We start from the raw sequence: 21,087 nt of genomic DNA, 5'->3' as shown, positions 1-21,087 counted from the left end.
GCCCTCTCCCAAACCTGCCCCTCACTCCATGACTTAGCCTAAAAGGCAGCATCCTGGTTTTACCAAAGACATCCAAACAGCAGGCTGCAGGAAGGTAGGGCTTCATGGACACAGGGATTTTAAGCACTCAGACCCTGCTCAGAGCAGATCTGTGCAGTAGTGCTTAAAATACCCCCATTCCTTTAATGGTTTGACATTTGAAACCGAACCAGCATCACCCTATTCCCATCATTCTAGAAAAAACAGCCTTTTATAGACATGTTTGCAGGCTATGAGGAACAAGTCTTTCTCTCTTTCCTCTGTTTCCTTTTTCCTTCTCCATCTTATACTAATTACCTGTTTCCGTCAAGCTACAGGGACTTTTTCAACTCCAGGTTGTCTTTGGAAGTCACGTTGATTAGCTTATTGCCAGAAGAGACCTATTTTCCAGTGCTGTGAGATGAAGGATGGTGGTATGTGCTTCTCGTTCTAGTTCATTCCTTGGAAAAAGCTATACCATCGGTACCTAATGAAGGAGGACACGGCCCTGCACAGAGTTGAACAGATCTTGCAGGATTTCACCATAACAAATGAGCAGGAAGAATGTGTGTTGGGGCTGATCAGGTGAGTCCGCTTCAGCGCTTGAGTTTGTACCTGTAGACCCTCAGACCTTCCTTGCTTTGGGTCTTCTTCCATTTTATCCTGTGAATTGCTAGGAGACAAATGGATTTGTCTTCCAAAGAGGTGGGAGGCTTACAGGAAGATGAGGGAGAAATTATTTTAACAACAGAAATCACTACTAGGGTTCTAGAATAGGGAAAAAACTTTCCCTTTCCTCTTCCTTGTTCTGTTTGGAGCACACGATCATGTGCTCATCACAGAATCATTAGGCTGGAAAAGACCTTTAAGATCATTGAGTCCAACCATTAACCCAGCACTGCCAAGTCCACCGCTAAATCATGTCCCTAAGTGCCACATCTACACATTCTTTAAATAACCTCAGGGATGGTGACTCTGCTGCCTCCCTGGGCGGCTTGTTCCAGTGCTTCACAACCCTTTTGGTGAAGCAGTTTTTCCTAATAACCCATCTAAACCTCCCCTGGTGCAACTTGAGTAAGTTTCCTCTTGTTAGTTGCTGTATGGGAGAAGAGACCGACCCCCACCTTGCTACATCCTCCTTTAAGGTAGTTGTAGAGAGTGAGAAAGTCCCCACAAGCCTCCTCTTCTCCACACTGACACCCCACCCCCACCCCAGTTCCCCCAGCTGTTCCCCATCAGCCTTGTGCCCCAGCCCCTTCCCCAGCCCTGTTGCCCGTCTCTGGACACCTCCAGCACCTCAGTGTCTCGTAGTGGAGGGGCCCAAAACTGAACACAGTATTTGAGGTGATGTACCAGTAGAGGTTGAAATCTGGAGAAGAGGAGCTGGAAAGGGGATCTAATTGCTGTCTTTCCCCGCCTAGTGAGAGGCTGTAGAGAGCACAATGCCAAACTCTTATTAGAGGTGCACAGTGACAGGACAAAAGGCAATGGGCACAAGTTCCAGCATAGGAAATCCAGTTGAATATTAGGAGAATGGCCAAACACTGGCCTAGAGAGGTGGGGAAGAATCTCCATCCTTGGAGAGGCTTAGACCTCACCTGCACAAACAACCCAACTTGAAGTCATCCCTGCTTTGAGCAGATGGCTTACAAAGTCACTTCTGCAGTTTCCGTGATTTTGACAGCAAGTGAGAAGTGATGGATAAGTGAGGGAGAGGCTCCAAAGCCGGGGACAGGGATAGCCTTGTACTAATGTCTGAGGAGATGGAGGAGCTGAACATGGATTGGGAAGAGGAGGCAGAACAGTCTTGGCAGTGGCCTTTTTGACTTGGATGGTGTGTCCTCTTGAAGGGCAGGGAGATGGTTGTTGCACTGAAGTAGGAAAGAGGTGAGGAGAGCCTGAGCAAGAGGGTGTCGGCAAGCAACTGCTGAATTTGGAGGCTCAAAGGAACGTTTCGGAGATGCACCTGTATATCAGAGCACAGCCGGGTTGGGTACAGCAATTGAGAGAAGCTGCCAGAAGCTCCAAGACAAGCTTTAGATGACAAAATAAAAAATGGCTGAGCTGTCCTGTCACTTGCTGCCTTTTGGCTCCCAACAACAGGTTTGGAGGATGCCGTGTGGTTGCTTCCTGCAGGGTGACTCTGCTGGTGTCGTGGTTTAACCCCAGCCAGTAACTATCACGCAGCCACCTACTCACTCCCCCCTGCCAGAGGGATAGGGAGGAGAATCAGCAAGGAATGTAAAACTTGAGGGTTGAGATAAGAACAATTTAATAATTGAAATAAAGTAAAATAAAATAAATAATAATAATTATAACAATTATAATGAAAAGGAGAAAGAGAAGGGGAGAGGAATGAAATCCAAAGGGAAGGGAAAAAAGAAAACAAGTGATGCACAATACAACTGCTCACCACTCGTTGACCGATGCCCAGCCAGTCCCTGAGCAGCAATTGGCAAGCCCTGGCCAACTCCCCCCAGTTTATATACCAAGCATGACATCCCATTGTATGGAATACCTCTTTGGCCAGTTTAGGTCAGCTGTCCTGGCTGTGTCCCCTTCCGATTTCTTGTGCCTTTCCAGCCTTCTTGATGGCAGGGCCTGAGAAACTAAAAAGTCCTTGACTTAGTATAAACATCATCTAGCAACAACTAAAAACCATCAATGTGTCATCAACATTGTTCTCACACCAAATCCAAAACACAGCACTGCACCAGCTACTAAGAAGAAAATTAACCTTATCCTGGCTGAAACCAGGACAGCTGGAAAGAGTGAGACTCAATTTAAGCACCCCTTTCAGCATCCCTTTACATTTCAGGATCTGTCATGTCAGCACTGCTTTTCCATCTCCTGATCAGCCAGGGTCTGAAGAAAGGCTCAGCATCTCCTGGATTTAGCTAAAATAAAGTATCTCATGGAGAGTGAGATTTGAGCTCTTGTTCCTGGTTCCTCGCACCTCCAATGTGTTTTCTTCTTTTCCTTTCCTGAAAGCCTGCTTTTCTGGACCCACACTGACTTATCAGTCACAGCTCAGCAGCAAGCCCAAGCCTAGGTCCCTGATAAAAGCAAGTGCTCTGTTCAGATCTCTGTAGTCTCGAGGGCAGTTTTATGTGGCAGTTAGATGGTGCAAATAGAAGAGTCAAATTGTGTTGAGAGCAAGGTGGATCCGTCTTCTGGAAGGAGACTTTGAGACAGCCAGAAGGAAACTTGCAGACTAAGGGCTTGATGCAGCAAAGTATTTAAGCACATCTGTGTAACAGAATGGGGAATTATTTGTCTAAATGGCTTTCAGCAAAAGAATGGGTTGGAAATTTAAGTTCAGCAACTTGCAGCCTCAGCACTGAATGCATCCCATCAAATCTGAGGGGCAAAGAGCCAGGCATAGTTAAACTTGGTGTGGCCTGACTGATGGTACTTTAGAGAAGGCATTCTATACTTGGAGAGTAAACTTACTTGACAAGGCTTCTTTGCGAATGCTGCTGTTCCCGTTCTGTGCAGGTGTGTGTCTGCCATACACTCCGGACGGAAAGTAGATCCTGGTGCAGTTCTGCAGTGTTTGAAGAGTCATCACCTCTTCTCAAAGGCTGAAGTCTGTGTTGTCAACAAACTGCCACATTTACAGAGCAGGACAGGGGTAGGTTTAACAGTTACTAACTGGTTTATTTGGCAGGTTTAACAACTGCTGGTGCTTTGAGGTCATATCTACCCTCCTGCGTCTAAAGGTTTTCCACTTGGGGTGTTATTCAGGGTGACTGAAGAGGATTTAACTATTCATCATGGCATAAGTGGTTTCTCGGTGTTGAAGCAGGGTTTCCCTGCTCCTAAAGGCTCAAAGCGTTTTTCTCACTCTTTCTTGTTACCTATACCAGCCTGAGAACATATGGGCCATAATTACAGTCATGGTGCTTTTCTCCGATGGCGTCAGCGACATCCAAAAGCTGATGGTGTGTCTGCAGAGACCCAGCTCTACCGTCTCTGTTGTGGATGTGACAGAGACACTTTACTGCATAGCAACACTACTGTATGCAATGAGAAACAAGAACATTCCAATCACTAATAGGTAAGGAATATGGAGATGCTTCCTGCCTGCCTGCCTCTTTCTAGCCATGGTGATATGTAATATATACAGTGAATATATGCTTATGAGCAATTATGTTGCTGTTGGTTAGGGCTCTCCAGTTCCTCAGTGTGTGCAGTTTGTCAGGAACAGCGTGCCCATCCCTAGGTTTTTGCAGGAACATTCAGGAATGTTGCCTTTAGATTTCTGTTAATTCCTCACCTGTTTCATAGTCTGCTTGTTTTTCAGGAGATAGTGTTCAAAAAAAATATTTTTTTTTTTCAGAAAGAAAATCAGGTTTTAAAGCAACTAAAGAAACTTTCTGATTAGAAATAGGTACACATCAGCTGCAACAAGGTAATGTGGTTATTACCTTCCTGAGACCTGTTAGTTACTTCAGTCCTCTTAAGTGATACTTCAAGTCCTGTGGGCTCCCACTGCATGTGCCTTTTATTCAAGAGGTGCCCAGTAATGCAGATAAGAGTCCACAGGTTGCTTCAGAATTGCAGTGAGGATAAGGATTAAGGACACATGTAAATTTTTCTTCTGAGAAGACTGGAAATGAGCTACACTGGAAAATGAATCTGTAGCTAGAAAGAAGATAGTTCTGTAAGCTACCCTCTGTGAGGTATAGTCCAGCCTGTGTTAGACACAGGAGAAGGGTTCATCCTCTGCTTGCTCAGCCATGGGCCACATGCTCAGGCTACTAACCAGGGAAATCAGGATGCTTGTTTGGCCTGTTTGTGATTGATAAGTGCTAGCTAAGGTCATCACCTTGAGTAGGTGCCTGCTGAAGATGTGGCAGACAGAAGGTGTCACTTGCTAGCAATGAGAGCTCATGGACAAAGCACCCACATCCCATCTCCATGTCCTGGAACAATCTAGACTAGAAGAAATAGGAATGACCACATCTGTTCTGTCATTATCTCTTCAAACCCCACAAGGTTTGGAATTTAGGGCATAAGGAGGAAACATGTCCTCAAGGAACTGTCTGATACCTATTTGCAGCTCCTAGAGCAACTGGTGAGTTTTAGCATGCAGGTCACCTAATGTGACATGTGAATGTGAGTGGTGTTCCCCGGGTGTCAGTGCTGGGTCCAGTTCTGTTCAACTTGCTCATCAGTGACCTGGATGAAGGGACAGAGGCACCCTCAGCGAGTTTGCTGGTGATACCAAGCTAGGAGGAGCAGCTGACGCACCAGAGGCTGCGCTGCCATTCAGCCAGACCTGGGCAGGCTGGAGAGATGGTGGAGAGGGACCTCATGGAGTTCAGCAAAGGCACGTGTAGGGTCCTGGCCCTGGGCAGGGACGGCCCCGTGCACCAGCACAGGCTGGGGCTGACCTGCTGGGAGGCAGCTCTGCGGAGAAGGGCCTGGGAGTCCTGGTGGGCAGCAAGCTGCCTGTGGGCCAGCAGTGTGCCCGTGGGGCCACGGGGCCAGTGGGATCCTGGGGGGCATGAGGAGGAGTGGGGCCAGGTGGAGGAAGGGGATCTTCCTGCTCTGCTCTGGTGAGGCCTCGTCCGGAGTGCTGTGTCCAGTGCTGGGCATCCCAGTTCCAGAGAGACAGGGCGCTGCTGGAGAGGGGCCAGCAGAGGCTGTGGAGGTGTTGAGGGGACTGCAGCATCTCCCTTCTGAGGAAAGGCTGAGGGAGCTGGGCCTGTTTAGCCTGAAGAAGAGAAGACTGAGAGGGGATCTTATCAGTGTCTACAAACATCTTAAGGGTGAGTGCCAAGAGGATGGGGCCAGGCTCTTTTCAGGTGTGCTGACAGGACAAGGGGCAGCAGGCACAAACTGCAGCACAGGAGTTCCAGCTGAATATGAGGGAGAACTTCTTTACTGTGGGGGTGACAGAGCATGGGACCAGGCTGCCCAGAGAGGCTGTGGGGTCTCCCTCTCTGGGGACATTCAAAACCTGCCTGGACACAACTCTGTGAGCCTGCTCTGGGAGAGAGAACCTGCTTTAGCAGGGGCTGGACTAGGTGATCTCCAGAGGCCCCTTCCAACCCCAACTGTTCTGTGACTCTCTGAAGTCTGTCCTGGAGTGTGGCTTGGGGTGGCAGCTGTTAGGTCACAGGAACAAAGCTGCACTAAAAGGTAAAACCACAATGGTGTCAACCCTGATGTATAATGGAGATTAATTTTACACTACTTATTGCCAGCATAATTAAAACCACAGAGTTGCTGTGCTCCTCTCTTTGCATAACAGCACACCATGAAGTACTGTCAGAGCTAACGTGCTTGTCTAAAATCATTATAAAGAAATTGATGAAACCAGTTCACTTCAGAGGCCTAAACTGGCAACCAGTTCTCTCAGACTCCCCAGACTCTGTTGCCAACTGTGGTTCAGGAGAGATCCTGTGGACTCTGATCCGAGGTCATGTTTGCATAGCAAACCTGAAACAAACCCAGCAGGACCGAGGGAGAGGCCACAGGCACAGCTGTCCCCGTGGTGCCTTTGCAGTCACTTTTCAAGGTAGAACTAACTGCACTTTAAAATAATTAACACTGTCTCCTGCAGCTCCCTGAGCACTTGGGACTTTGTGCGTCATTCTGCTGGAAGAATTCAAGATACGGGCAGTCTTTTAGGTGGCTGCAGACGTTTAATTTGTTATTGATGATTTTTCAATGATAGTTTCTCTTTTGTTCTTTCTGCCAGGATCCATTACAATGTTTTCTCCTGCTTGTATCTGATGGAAAATCCTTCTGTAACTATGCAGAAAGTAGAAGAGGAAACATTTGCTTCACGCTGCAGGCAAGACTTATGGGCTGAGTGATGCTGTTGTAGGTGATCCAAGCAATGTACCTAAGTACACAAAGCCCTGGTGGAGTGCTGAACCTTGGAGGGGGAGCAAATGTTTCATGGCAGGGGCTGGTTGACAAGACTCTCAGATTCATAAGGATTAGTACAAAACCTTATTCTGCCCCTTGCCATCTTCTCCCTGAATTCGTAGAGGAAAACCAGAATCAGGCCTTACATCTGTAAATACTGAATTACCAAGCACTAACTGAATTTAGAAGTCATTCACTGATGGGCCTGTGTATCGGTGCAACACAGTTCTCTGTGCTCCAGTGTGACGGCCACTGAAATTTCACAGAGCCCAAATCACCCCAAAATACCCTCCCAAATCATCACTCTCCCCATGGATAAGTAGCTCTGGAAGCAGGGAAGAGTGCCTGCTTTAATTTTAACAATGTCTTCCTCTAGAAACATGCAGTCAGCCAAAATGGGGTTTGGCTTGCTGGTGACGTTACTGTAGCGCAGATAACGTGGGCCATTCATTTATGAGCGCTGCTTTTTGTGCATGGGAGGAAACAAGATACCAGCAGCAGGATATTGATTTGGCTCCTGTTTTCTAGATCCTCTTGGATAACTGTTACATACTCACTGTTACACACATATATAGCTGTTATAAATTGGCATTGGTTGGTAGCTTGCTGCCTAGAAAAGGACAGTAAGGAGTGAAATGCTTTCCTGGCCTGTGGAGGTCCAGGCTTTGTTCCGTTTCTGCTGCAGTTACCCTGGATTGAGTCATTTAATTTCCTTGTCCTTACTTACGGAAGGGGAATAGTAGTGCATTCATCCATCACAGAGGTCTAGCAAAGATAAATCCAATAAAATCACTGATGATCCAAGGCACAACAGTGAGAGAGGTCATAACAAAAAAAAAAATAATAGGTAAACAGATGCTGGGTTTCAGCCAGCCCTTTCATTCTACCCCTCCATTTGAAGTCTTTTTCTAAGCCAGTTTTGCTTGTTCAGTAAAAGATGCATCCTGGGGGCAGCCATCTAACTGCCAGCTGTGAAATGTCAAGGATACTTAAACAAGGCTTTCCGCCCTTGTGCGTGGTACCGGGGAGGACCCTGTGTGAAGAGGCGATTAACACTGTTGGCTGATTACAGGTTTCAGACCTTTATGAATAAAACAATTGCATTCCAGCCAGAAGTGCTGAATGCCTTTCTTAATCAAAGCTCTCAGCTCCCCTGTAAGGCAGGGATAATTGGTCTGTCCTACATGCTGAGAAATTGGAGAGCAATTTAACATAACATGCTCTCAAAAGCAACAGAGCACCCCAAACCCAAGGTGCTGTTTGTTTTCAATAAGCCTAAGGAGCCAGGGTGTCAAATTAATTTTTAAGGCATGGCTTAGGGCCCTTGGGAAGATATTTCCTATTTAGCCTTCCCCAAGGTTTGCTTTTTATTCCTTTGTCTCTGGTCTTTTCTTATTCCCTGCTTTTCTCATTTGCACAATAACCAAGTTGCTGTAGTTTCACCTTCCTGCTTGTTGGGTGGGATCAGTCATTCATTGGTTTCCTTCTGTTGTTAGTTGCTTTGTTTGTTTTATGTCAGGGGATTTATTTTCTTAATTTTTGGATTTTCTGTTTTTAGTATCTGGCCTGAAGTAAAGCTGACGCATGAACAGCAGAGGATTTTGAATCACAAAATTGAGTGTGGTCAAAGAGTGAAAATTATGGCATTTGCAGGTAGGAATGAATGCATAACCTCTAATTTCACCCCTTCCCTCCCTGCTTCTTCTGTCCAAGGAACTGTGTGGATGTCAGGGGTGTTAGCTTTACTTTTAATCAATACAAAAAATCAGAGCAGGCTTTTGCAGAGAAATAGGAATGGGAAGCATGGTGCTGCTTACTGCCATGCGAGCTAGGTAAATGTCATATTCAGACAGGATGCTGAAACCAAGTGTTTGAGTGCTGTCAATGACTGCCCAGAGCACCTTGTCAGGGAACCCAGGAGAGGAGAAGCAACTTGCCATGTGTTACTTAGCCATGTGCTGAGCCTGTTTCAACAGTATTATTGTCCACAGGCCACTAGACAGAGTCGCTTTTACTTGTTTAGGTTTAGCATCCCTGTAGGAGCAACACAAGCCAAGAAATATTCTGCACTTGTGCACTGTTTTGAAAAGGGGAATTGCATCAAATTCAAGGAGCCTATTTAAAAAGGAAAAGTAAATAATCTCTATCCACCTGCAGAGAGTTTCCTTTAAAGACACCATACTGGAGGCTCAGAGCTAAGGCATGCTCTCTGCCAGAACAGACTTGCAAAAGGACATGTACAGCTAAGCACCACAGTACAGAAGCCACTAACAGTGGTTTCTTATTTCTGTTTTTCTTACGTTTGTTTCCTGTGTACCATTCATTTTATGATCTGGACTGCATCATGCAGGAGGTGTAAAGGAGCATGTTAAGGGTGAAGTGGCCAAACCAGTAGCTGAGTGTGGTTTTTTGCTGAAAGCTGCTGTGACAGTGGAGTTACAGGGAGATGTGGGAGCAATCTACCAGTGAGCCCAATATCTGTACCAAGTGTATTTGGTTTGTGTGGCAGGGTTTTGGTAGCCAGGGGGCTACAGGGGTGGCTTCTGTGAGAAGCTGCTAGAAGCTTCCCCCATGTCTGATAGAGCTGGCCAAGGCAAAGCCCATCAGCAATGGTGGGAGTGCCTCTGGGATTAAGAAGGGGAAAAACCCCTGGGAGCAGAACAACAGCAGTGGAGAGAGGAGTGATACTATGTGAGAGCAACATCCCTGCAGCCCCCTGGTCAGTGCAGGAGGGGCTCCGGGCACCAGAGCAGAGATTCCCCGGCAGCCCATGGTGAAGCCCATGGTGAGGCAGGCTGTGCCCTCAGCCCTTGGAGGTCCATGGAGGAGCAGATCCCCACCTGGAGCCCATGGGGGACCCCGTGCTGGGGCAGGGGGATGCCCAAAGGAGGCTGTGACCCTGTGGGCAGCCCATGCTGGAGCAGGCTCCTGGCAGGACCTGTGGTCCCATGGAGAGAGGAGCCCCGGCTGGGGCAGGGTTGCTGGCCCATGGGGGGCCAGGCTGGAGCAGCCTTAAGGACTGTACCCTGTGGGAGGGACTCACGCTGGAGAAGTTCATGGAGGCCTGTCTCCCGTGGGAGGGACCCCACGCTGGAGCAGGGTAAGAGTGTGAGGAGGAAGGAGCAGCAGAGACAATGTGTAATGGGCTGACCACAACTCTCATTCCCCATCCTCCTGTGTCCTTCAGGAGGAGGAGGCAGAGGAAATTGGGCGTGAAGTTGAGCCTGGGAAGAAGAGAGGAGTGGGGGGAAAGTGTTTTAAGATTTAGCTTCTGTTTCTTGTTAGCCTATACTGATTTGATTGGCAATAAATTAAAAATTTCCCTGATTCTGTTTTGCCCATGATGGTAATTGCTGAGTGATCTCCCTGTCCTTATCTCAACCAACAAGCTTTTAATTATATTTCCTCTCTCCTGCCCAGCTGGGGAGGGGAGTGATAGAGCAGTTTTGGTGGGCACCTGATATCCAGCCAGGGTCATACCACCACACCAGGCAAAATAGTAAATGATCCTCATGGTCTTCATGAATGAATCGTTGGTTAAAAGCTAGGAGGCAAAAGTGGGAGCAGGTGGTCAGTTTTCTGCACGGAGAGCAGTAACTGCTGGAGTCCTGGAGAGGTCTGTGCTGGGACCTGCTTTGTTCAATATTCACAAGTCATCTGGAAGGAGTGTGAACAACAAGGTGGCAAAGTTTGCTGACACTGTGTCATCGCTGAGGATATGAAAAGGGGTAAAGAAGGAAATGTGCAGAGCTCTTCTTGTCTCAAGTCTTTGTTTTGGATGGTATCCCACAAGTGAAGCATTTTCCGTAAGGTGTGGACAGTGCTGTCTGGCAGCAAACTGGAGTAAAGGAGAGCATCATTAGTGGGAGATCCTATAAGAAGATGAGCCCATGAATCATTAAAAAGAGTAATTTTAACATTTCATTTACCAAGCTGTCTTTCAAAAGAACCAGTACCTTCATGTATGCTCAGACTTCTAGAATATTGGGTGGTAAAATTATTTTTTTAAAAAAAGCTTTTAAACTGCAGACTGTAATTTTTCAAAGCTGCTTTGCTCCACAGCTTCTGATTTCAGTTGAGTCAGTGAATAAATTCCCATTAGCTTCAAATAGTCCTGCTGTACAGTAAGACAGCAGGGAGGAGAAGGTAAAGCTGATGAGAGGTGTGTGGATTCATTCATTCCTGACTCTGGATGCTTTATTCTTCACTTTCTTCTGTTCTTCAGGTACAGGAAAGACCTCAACCTTGGTTAAGTATGCGGAGAAGTTTGCTGATCTGAATTTCCTTTACGTGACATTTAACAAAGCTGTTGCAGAGAGGGGAAGGAGTGTCTTTCCCAGAAACGTTACATGCAAGACTTTCCATTCATTAGCATATGGAAGTGTCGGCAAACAGTGAGTGGGGATTTTAGATTCCTTTGTTGAAGGCTAGTGGAGCAGGGAAAAGAAATGGCAGAAAAGGAAAGTCTAGTTTTGAAGTAAGCCTCCAGGATGGTTTTGAAGTAAGCCTCCAGGATGTGAGGAAGCAAAAATAATGGGGGATATTATTCCTTTCACCTGCTTCAAGCCAGACTGTGAGTTATGGTTTCTGAATTCTTTCAGATTGAATGTGTCAGTGATTTTAGCATCTGCGTGAGCCTGGAGAAACAGATTCCTTGCCCTGCTCTGGCATAGGCTGTGCTGACATAAGTCCCATTGCTGTTCTGGGGGCTGTTCATCCTGCCCATGTTTGTAGCCCAGGAGCACTTCACAGTGAGATAGAAAGCCAATGAAAATGGCTTTTTCCCATTTACACTTCAGTGGTACAACCACTCTAAATGCTGCTTTTCTTTAGCCAGAGGAGGGGGTTTCTTAACCTGAGTTGTTCTAATGATACAGTTTCTGGCCAATTATGTTGGTACATCTAAACTGCAGAAAGAAGGGAAAATGAGCCATGAGCTGGAAGAAGAGAGGAATCTTCTCACCTGGCTCTGAAAACAATCTGTAATTGCAGGAGTGAATGCTGGGAATATCTCTCTGGCTCAAGTTTTCACCTATAAAATCTATAAAATGAAGAAGTTTGTGCTTCCACCAGGACAAATATATGCAGCTTTTAAATACATTCCATTACTAGGTCAAAGTAGGTGTATAAAACAGCTTCTGCAACTGTTAGTGTGTAACAGAAGTGAAAATGAGCTTGCTTTTCCAGTAGGCTTTTCATGTGTGTTTCAACATGTCTCTTATTTTTTGTCATCTGTGGCACAGCTACAGAGAAAAAGGCAAGCTGAACTTCTCCAAGATGTCAGTTTACTACATCAGTTCCCTTATCCAGAACCACAAGGAACAATCTCTGTTCATAAGAGGGAAAACAGTCTTGCAGACCCTTGAAAACTTTTTTGCCTCTTCAGATGAAGAGATCTGTGAAGAGCACACTCCTGTGTGGTTCAGAAATACTCATGGTGAGAGAAAACTTGTCAGTCAAGTAGAAAAGGAAGTGAGTATCTAAGGTAAAGCAAGACTTGCGCTGCAAGGTTTAAAGGGGCTGTAGTTATTCCTTATCTTTCATAGTTCAGAGGTATTTGTGCTTCAGCTGTAAGAAACGACTGTAAAAATATTTTTTCCTCTGGTGACAAATCCAGAGGAACTGGGGCCTGTTTGTTCTCCCTGTTTGCACAGCTGATTTCTAGAGAGGAGATTATCACTGTCTCTGCTCAATGCAAGTGTTTCTTCCCTGCAAGGAAAAGAGAGGAGAGGTTGCATGTATTTATATCAGTGCCTGAACGGCGTTGTGATGTTACATGTAAAGACAATAAACGTTTCCGTAGTCATTTTGATACGCAGAGCCAAACCCAGAAATTCTCATTTAGAGTACAGGCATCTTAGCAAAACTTAAAAGAGTAGCACTGGCACTGCAAACATTGTGGGCTGGAGTTGTGGAGAAGATTAGCCTTTCTGCTCCACCTTGATCACACCTGATCAGATCCAGTCCAGCCAGCAGAAATCCAATTTGCGATCATTATTTCTAGCAGGGAATGAATTGACAACCTCAGAATATTAAATATCTTTAGGAACCTTGCAAGCTGTCCAGAGAAGCCAAAATAAACACAAAGTCTGTGTTAATATGCAAATGTTCGGGGGTATTGTATTATGCTGTCCTGATAGCCAAGCCAAAGAAATGTTCTTTTCAGGGGACTGCATTTGAAAAAGACTGTTGAGGAGAAGTTAACTAGTGGTGATGCAGAAGAGAAGTAGGAGGAGAAAGATCTGCTGTGCCATGACTATTTTTCTGCTCAAAGCAATCTATCCAGACCCTTCGGTTTTCTCTTTCTAGATGAATGTGAAAGAGGCGAAAGAGATATGGCACAATATGAAGAAGCTGGATGGAGATGTAGAGAAGAAATACAAGATGACTTGTGATGGTAAGAGTACAGATGTCAAATGCCTTCAGACAGAGAGCTGTAGTAGAAAACTAAATGGATTCATACTTCTTACTTCTGGCTGTGCACCAGGAATGAGCATCAAAAAGTATAAAATTCCTGTTCTCCCGCCACTAGCTCACCAGGGAGCTCACAACAGACCCAAAGGGTGGAAGTTTGTTTATTTTTCCGGTTTGGCCATGGAAAATGGTGGAACTCTTCAGATGTGTGATTGGCAACAAAATTGTTGAAATAGTGGGTGAGACAGTGGGCAGAATGAGTGCTAGCAGTGAGTGATTCTTCCTTCCTGCCAGCATGTCCTTTCCTCTTGCTTTTTAGCATGTGTGCAGATAGTGCCAAGGGTAGCTAGGGAAAACCTTTTTCCTTGTCATTTTTTTTGTGCATTAAGGGTTTTGGAGTCATCAGCACAGCTGCCTTCCTCCAGTGCAGTCAGGTTGTTTTGGGTCACTTTTGGTTTTTTCATCCTTCATAAAACCAAGAGAGACAGAGCAACATCTGGGAGCAGTGGCGATTTTTGCAGCCCCTCCAAATGTCATACGTTCCAAGCAAGAAGTAGGGCCAGAAACATTTTGGGGGTTTTTAAGGGACTTGTTTTAAAGATCATGGTGTTTTATTGTGAGAAAATTACCCTCTCACATGTGTTGTTCTTTCAGGTTATTTGAAACTTTGGCAGCTCAGCAAGCCTCAGCTCTCAGGATATGATGCCATTTTTGTTGATGAAGCACAGGACTGCACTCCAGGTGAGTGCATACGTGAGGCAGAGCTGCAACCTTCCTAAGCACTTTACAGAGAGGATGTTCGTGTGGCTCAGGGGTGTGTGAGAAGTGGCACAATTAAAAAAAAATTTGCCCCTCAGCTGTAACGTTAGAACTGACCCTTTGCTTGGTCCCAGATCCTTGCAAATTCAGTAAGGCAGCTTGTAAGCAGGCTACAAGAGTACACGTGCATCAGCTTGAGGGGTTGCTTTCAGTTGCTTTGGGCATCTGGATGTGCCATCCAGACTATTTTGCTATTGCTTTGCTGCTAACAGAGAAAAACATAACACCAGCATAGCCAAGGACATGGTTTATTACAAGAGTAGTGAGACATTAAATGCTTCAGCTGTCAGAACAGCAGAGCTGCTCCATCCCACCCTGGCATGGGGTGCAGGTCTTACCTGTTCCTTGTACCACCCCAGAGATTCCTGAGTCACACAGCAGAAAGCTGCTGACTTTCTTTGCCAGGGATATGGAGAGTAGCTCTCTGTGGCAAAACAGGTTGAATTGGTTCTGCAAAGGGATCTAAGTGGACTGAACTGTGTGCTGAGTAGCAAAAGAAGGGGGGCAGAAGAAGGCCTGGTCTTTTCAGAAAATGTTAAATCTGCTCAATGGCTTCATCAGACCATCTCCCACTTGTACTGCCTCAAGATGTGGTCACGTGAGGCTTGGCTGTGCTTTTGCAGCTGCACGCAATGCAAGCACTTGCTCTACCAGCATCACCAAGCCTTGGACAGGCTTGATCAAAGTGGACCAAAGGGCTTGCTGAGGTGTGCATTAAGTCACTGTGCAGGCATGCAGCATGTCCAGATTGCTGGGGATGGGTAGTGGATTTGTGCTGGGCTCACAAGCATGGGAATAAGATGCTGTGGAGCTCCAGTCCAGGAAAAAATACCATCATGGAAGGATGTTTGTAGAGCTCACAGTCAGCTGCATGCTTCCCTTTGCCTCTCCCCAGCCTGTTGTCTCCCGCAGCTGTGTTGACCCCTTCTTAAATGCTGCAAGCCATCAGGCAAGAGACATTGTACAGTTCACTCTTGTTTATGAGCAGGCTTCCCCTTAATGCTCTGATGTTTTCCTGCAGCCATTGTGGATATTGTGCTGTCGCAGACATGTGGCATAATCCTCGTAGGAGACCCTCACCAGCAGATCTATAGCTTCCGAGGTGCTGTCAATACCCTCTACAGAGTGCCTCACACCCATGTCTACTATCTCACTCAGGTAAGTTGAGGGTCTTCTTCTGTCCTTCCCTGGATAGATACCTAATGCAGTGGAAAATGTTTCACATCCTTTTTCAGAAGGCATCTAACAGCCAGATATGTTGAGTTGGTTGCCGTGGAGGGTTTGCATTGCCTGGATTAGTCGTGCGCTTTGCTGTTCCCACTCTGCACTGCAGAGCTCCTTTGTGCCTTTTAGCAGAGTGATCCCATCACTAGGAAAGTTATGTGGCTTGAAAAATGGGTATGGGGGTAGAGACCTTAGTATATGGCTTATTTCAAGGAGATCCCCTCTTTGCTGGGTTAGTTCTCAGCTCTAGCTGAGTAGGCAGTAGCAGATATCCTCCTTGCTTATATTGCCAGTCAGTTATGACAGTGGGTCCCATGCAGAGAGATGAAGGAGTTCAGAGCAAGGACATGAATTTTGTTCTGGCAGTGACCTCTTTTAAATAAACCCACATTGATTAAGGAGGATGTATTTGCTGGCTGTACACATGATCTTTTTTTCGGGCTCTGCACAAACTCCAGCATTGCCACCTCTGTCCCACCATCATCCCTTTGTCCATGATATCTCCTGCCCTGTTTGTCTGCCAAGGGCATAATTTTCTTGAACAGCTTCAGCTTTGCCCTGAATTTTCCCTGGAAGAGAGCTCCTGCCTTCTTTCAGCCCAAGTGATGCTTGTGTCTCCAGGCTGGATTACCTAACTTGCTACTGTGCCAGCTGAAAGCTCATCCTGATTAATTTTTTGGCCTGATTAGCCACATGAGTACACAATTCTCACAGCTAATACAGGGGAGGAACTACCCCTTGGGAATCCTTGCAGAATGAATCAGTTTAAACCAGCAATACAAGCTGCAATCCATCCAGCTCCTGAGCCAGAATGGCCACCAAACTCATCCACCTGAACTGCCTTTTCCCCTTGCACCATGCCAGCCTTGCCAAGGGGCAGGAGCCAGGGACAGGCACATGAGAACAGGGACGGGCTTTATTTACAGTGGCACATCTTGTGACAAGCCTTGGGACCAGCCTTGTATCACCTCGCTTGTGGAGATTTTTATGGGTAACAAGATTTTCCATTTCTCTTCACTGGTGGAAGTGTGCTCAACCTTAACTGGTGTGTTTTAGTTGTGGTGTTAGTGAAATTTTATTAGGGCTTTGACTTCGCAGCACTTTGGCCCCAGACCTACAGGTTAGGAAACCATACAGAGCAACCCTCAGCCCTGCTCTGCTGCTCCAGCCCCTCACTGCTCCAGCAGCCCAGCCAAGTGAGAGATTGGCTTCTTTTCCCCCACCCCTAGCATCTGCCCTGCTGCAGGACAGATGTGCCATGTCACAGTAACTTACTGGGGAAAAGTGTTGGCAGTGGCAGCACTTGAGGTGGAGAGGCTGGAAACCACGTTGTGCCCTTTATGGTAGTCCCATCTCACAGCACAGTTCCTATTGCCTCAGGATTTCCAGGAATAGTTCGGGGGCATTTGGGTGCCTTTTCTAAGAGAAAGGGTGTCTAGAAGGTTGGTGGGAATTGTATAGTTCTATATATAGTAATACTTCTGTAGGTTGTAACAAGTTCATTTTCTTTTCCTGCTATTTCCTTTATTTTTCCACATAGAGTTTCAGATTTGGTCCTGAAATAGCTTACGTTGGAGCAACCATTCTGGATGTCTGCAAGAAGATCAGGAATAAGACATTAGTGGGTGGAAACCAAAAGGGTAAGTTGTGTCGGTGCATCTGTTGGCTCAGTCAGCTCTCTTCAGTGACTGGAAGTTGCAGGGCTACTGCATAACAAAGTGTCTCAGGACTAATCCTGATTTATGAAGATCTTTGTGTTTAGATACCTGCTTTTTAACTGTCCTGGCTAACGGAGAATTTCTTCATGCAGGTGATGTGAGGGGCGGCATGGAAGGGAAGGTAACAGTCTTATCACGAAGCAATTTTAACGTGTTTGAGGATGCTGTGAAACTTACTGGAAAAGAGAGACCGATTAAAATACACATCATTGGGGTAAGGGGAAATTGCCAATGCATCTTTCATGTCCCAACTACAAATCTCCAAGCCTGTCAGCACTTGTAGCAGCGACACCTACTTGGGGCTTGAAATAGGTGTGGCTAATCTGCTGTCTGCAGCACCCAGGTTTAAAACTAATATTCAAGGAGAAAGCAGCAATCTGTTGTGGCTGGAGAAGAGTTATTTGGAGCAGCTGTTCTCAAATCTGTGCAGGCTAGGCTCCTTTTTTAGGTTCGTCTGGCCCTTTTTTCATCAGGCTCAGGTGACACAGCATCAGCTCCAGTCTGCTGGATAGGGCTCGGGCAGAGGAAGAGTGATATATGGCTGTAACAAGTTGCTGTGAGTATTTGCATTAGATGGAGTGCTGCTGACTGCCTTTGGCCGCTGGCAATAACACAGTGTTCCTGCTTTAGGGAAATAAAAATCAGCTGTAATTGCAGGCTGAGTATACAAAGCAAGGAAAGGCAGTTGGCTGTGCCTAGAGAGAATACACATTTTTTAAGCTCCCTTGAGAGATGAAGACAATGGTTGGAGCTGAAGGTGACCTTTGGGCTTGTAGATGCCACACAGGGCTGTGCTGTGCTCATTACTAATTTCAGTCCTGTGATGTTCTGGTCCCTGTCTCAATACACCCAGGAAAGCCAGGAAAAGTTAGTGCAGCAGCCTTTTTGGTGAGGGAAATGGGGATTTTCAGCAATGATGAACATTAACTCCTTGAGGGAGCAACAGTTCTGTTGCTCAAACAGTTTCAGTTTGCACTGAATTTTTATTTGCAAAAAGCACCCATGTATCTGGAAGAGTGTGTGTGTGTGTGTGTGTGTGTGCACACGCACGTCTGCAGAAATTTACATGCTTGAATTGCAGGAAGGTTTTAATAAGACTCCACATTTCAGAAGCCTCAGAGGAATCATTGGTTTTCAAACTCTGAATCATTGATACCAATGATTTAATGTGAGATCTTGTTCTGCACCCGGAAATGTAGAAGCTCAGGCACAATGAACAGATGTCCTAGAGCTGAACAGGTCTGAGGATGAGCCTGCTCTTTTGAATTTTAGGCTGATCTTTTAAGTTTTTAATTTATATTTTTTTTCCACCAGAAAGCTGCATATACAATGAGCGTTTGAACTGACTGCCCAGTACTGAAAACCTCCTCTGCTTTTGCAGTTTGGAATAAGTCTAAATTCAGAGTGATGCTTCTTTTGATGGAACAAAAAAACCTGAATTTGGAAACAAGGGGGAAAAAATACTTTCTGAAAGTAAAAATGGCCAAAGCAAAGCATTTTGGTTTCGTTTACATTGAAATGGAAACATTTACAGTCAGTTTAGCAAATTTATCTTTGTTGTGGTGGCCCATCGTTTCAGGAAAGAGGATGCAGTTGTACCTGGAGCTGGCTGTCCTGTGAAACAGCTTGGAGTCAATAGGCCAGCAACATTTTTGGCGTAACAGGCTTTTAAAGTTGGTTTTGAAAAAGCAATATGCAGCTATTAAAAGCTAAAATGACCAAGAACTGAACTTTTTTTTTCTGTTAGCAAAAGAGAAAACATTATAGAAATAATTTTTTTCATTGAAAAGGCTTTGGATATCAAATTCTGCTGTAGCTGTGTTACAGTGCCAGTCGGACAGTATCCTCTTCTCTTCTTGCTGTCCATCTGTCCATCTGTCCATCTGCAGAGCGAGAGCAAGCTGGATCATTGCCTTTTCAGCCATCTTTGATTATGCTACAGCTCCAGGGATTTCAGGAAAACAGCTCTTCATCTTCAACACATTTCCCTTATTCCCTTCCTCTTAATACCAATAACCACTGGGCCCTGCTAGGTTGTGTAGGAACCCTAGACAGCACCTTTACTCCTGTATATTAAGCTAAATTGATGTTTATTTTAGGGGCTTGTCCGTTTTGGCCTGAGCAGAATTTGTGATATTTGGAAGCTCAGTCAACCTGCAGATGAACGGAAGAAATGTGAGTATGTCGTTACACTTCTCTGTGTGTGTGATCCTCCCTGCAGCAGTGCGGGTTTTTTAGGTTTTGCTGTGGTGATGGAAAGTGGCAGGCTTCTTGGTGGCTTATTTTCTATTTCCTCATTAAGTTATCTGTTGCAAATGGACTTCTTAATGGGCTGTGCTATTTTGTCTGCTTGAGTGGCTGACGTTAAAACCAGAACCACCAAAACTGGGGGGTCTGTGTCGTGCAGCCCTCCCCAGCTTTCCTCTGCGATGCCTTGTCTTGAGTGCAAGAGCCCAGGAAACTCATAGATTAGGACTTTTTCCTATGTTTTCTGATTTGATGTCATTTTTCATTTGTCTTAGGCTTTTCCTACTTTGCTTATTTTTTTTTAAACCTGGTGTGTTGAATGCTGTCACTTCCTATATGGATATCACGTAGGAAATAAATAATTCATTTAAAATCTCTCGGCAGCAGTAGGCAAGTATTATTAGATATGGGGCACAGAGACAAACAAAGCATATACTGAACTGCCACAACTGATTGATTACATGGGTGTTGTTACTGGTTCTTTGGAACGTGAGCTACCAGGAAAACTCCTTGCCATCTGTGTAAGAAGAATAATGCATGTTGGAAGGGCCCTGGGGCTGTCTGCCCTGAGCCCCTGCTCCAGTGTGCTGAATTCACATTAAAGTCTTTTCAGACTGCTCAGAGTCTTTTCCCTTCAGTTTCCAAATATCTCTGGGGACTAGGTTGTGCAGACTTTCTAGGACACATGCTTTAGAAATGAGAGAGCTCAGTGAATGTTTGCCAGCTGCTGTCTCCTGAGCTCCTTAAACTTCCGTACCCTTTATAGTACGCTAGCGCTGTAGCTCAAAGTGATGCTGTTCTGTGAGACTACCTGCTCCAATGAGCATGTTGAGCTTTGATGGTGTTTTGCATCAGTAAAGAGAAAATACTGAGTAAAAACCACCCGTCACAGAGCAAGGAGTATATCCCAAACCCATTCATACCACAGTGGCAGTCCATCCACTGTCCCACACTTGCCTTCCCTAGTACTTACTTTGAAACTTGATTAGAATGTAAAAGTTCTTTATATGCATCTGTCAAATAAACTCACGTCATGTGCTACTTCCTTTTCAGCAAACCTTGTTATAAATGACTCCTTTATCAAAAAATGGGAAGAAACTCGGGGCCTCCTCAGTTTAAAGAAATATGCACAGCACACCGATGACAAAGACCTGGAAGTGAAGATTGCAATAGTGGAGAAATACAAAGAGCGGATCCCTGAACTGGTACAGAAGATTGAGAGCAGCCACGTGTCACAAGAAGCCATGGCAGGTAAAGCCAAGCTGTGTCTTTGTTAGAGGAGCAAATTCAGGTCTTTTCTCAATCTATCTCAGTGCTGAATCCACCTTGTTCTGCAAAACGGCTGCGTTTGGATCAGATCGGGTTTTTAGGAGAAAGGAAGTTGAACAGCAGCTTCTGGGATACATTTGGGACTCCAGGTGGAGTTCAGTGCAATGAATCTGCCACCAAAGGATTGCTTCATGTGACTTTGCTGAGGAAAATAAACCTTTGGACGCAGTATTTCCTACATTTGGAAAGCCCTAGGACTTTATTCTGCTTTTTGGGATTTCTGTTGGAGTTGCTTTGCAACTTGCTGACTAAAATCTGGGGAGGGGACAAAGCAGTCAAGTAAAAAATAAAGCACATTCCTGTTTGGGAGTTGGGGCTGAGGCTCAGGCTGTTGACAACCAGGCATTTTCCTTGGCGAGGAAGTTGTCTTCAGCAGTCTAGACTCCTGCTTTACTTCTGATTTATGTTTGGAGAGAAGTGAAATGAATGCAGA

The 21,087-nt window shown here is 45.6% G+C and overlaps 1 protein-coding gene across 5 annotated transcripts in view; it reads left to right on the top strand.

Annotated features, from left to right (window-relative positions):
* The window catches only part of FBH1 (F-box DNA helicase 1), a 31,527-nt gene that overhangs the window by 5,502 nt on the left and 4,938 nt on the right, over positions 1–21,087 (top strand). For all 5 annotated transcript variants that reach the window (XM_027783692.2, XM_027783690.2, XM_055808038.1 and 2 more), the window contains exons 4-17: positions 473–603; positions 3,517–3,652; positions 3,888–4,078; positions 6,731–6,826; positions 8,462–8,556; positions 11,129–11,297; positions 12,147–12,375; positions 13,213–13,300; positions 13,972–14,058; positions 15,158–15,294; positions 16,901–17,000; positions 17,171–17,292; positions 19,178–19,253; positions 20,379–20,576. In XM_027783692.2, coding sequence (XP_027639493.2) covers positions 473–603; positions 3,517–3,652; positions 3,888–4,078; positions 6,731–6,826; positions 8,462–8,556; positions 11,129–11,297; positions 12,147–12,375; positions 13,213–13,300; positions 13,972–14,058; positions 15,158–15,294; positions 16,901–17,000; positions 17,171–17,292; positions 19,178–19,253; positions 20,379–20,576 — 1,855 coding nt within the window. The remainder of the gene's footprint in view (positions 1–472; positions 604–3,516; positions 3,653–3,887; positions 4,079–6,730; positions 6,827–8,461; positions 8,557–11,128; positions 11,298–12,146; positions 12,376–13,212; positions 13,301–13,971; positions 14,059–15,157; positions 15,295–16,900; positions 17,001–17,170; positions 17,293–19,177; positions 19,254–20,378; positions 20,577–21,087) is intronic.

Source organism: Falco peregrinus, chromosome 6, assembly GCF_023634155.1.
Source record: "Falco peregrinus isolate bFalPer1 chromosome 6, bFalPer1.pri, whole genome shotgun sequence".
Taxonomy (NCBI): Eukaryota; Metazoa; Chordata; class Aves; order Falconiformes; family Falconidae; genus Falco; species Falco peregrinus.
This window is presented reverse-complemented; position numbering and strand designations above follow the sequence as displayed.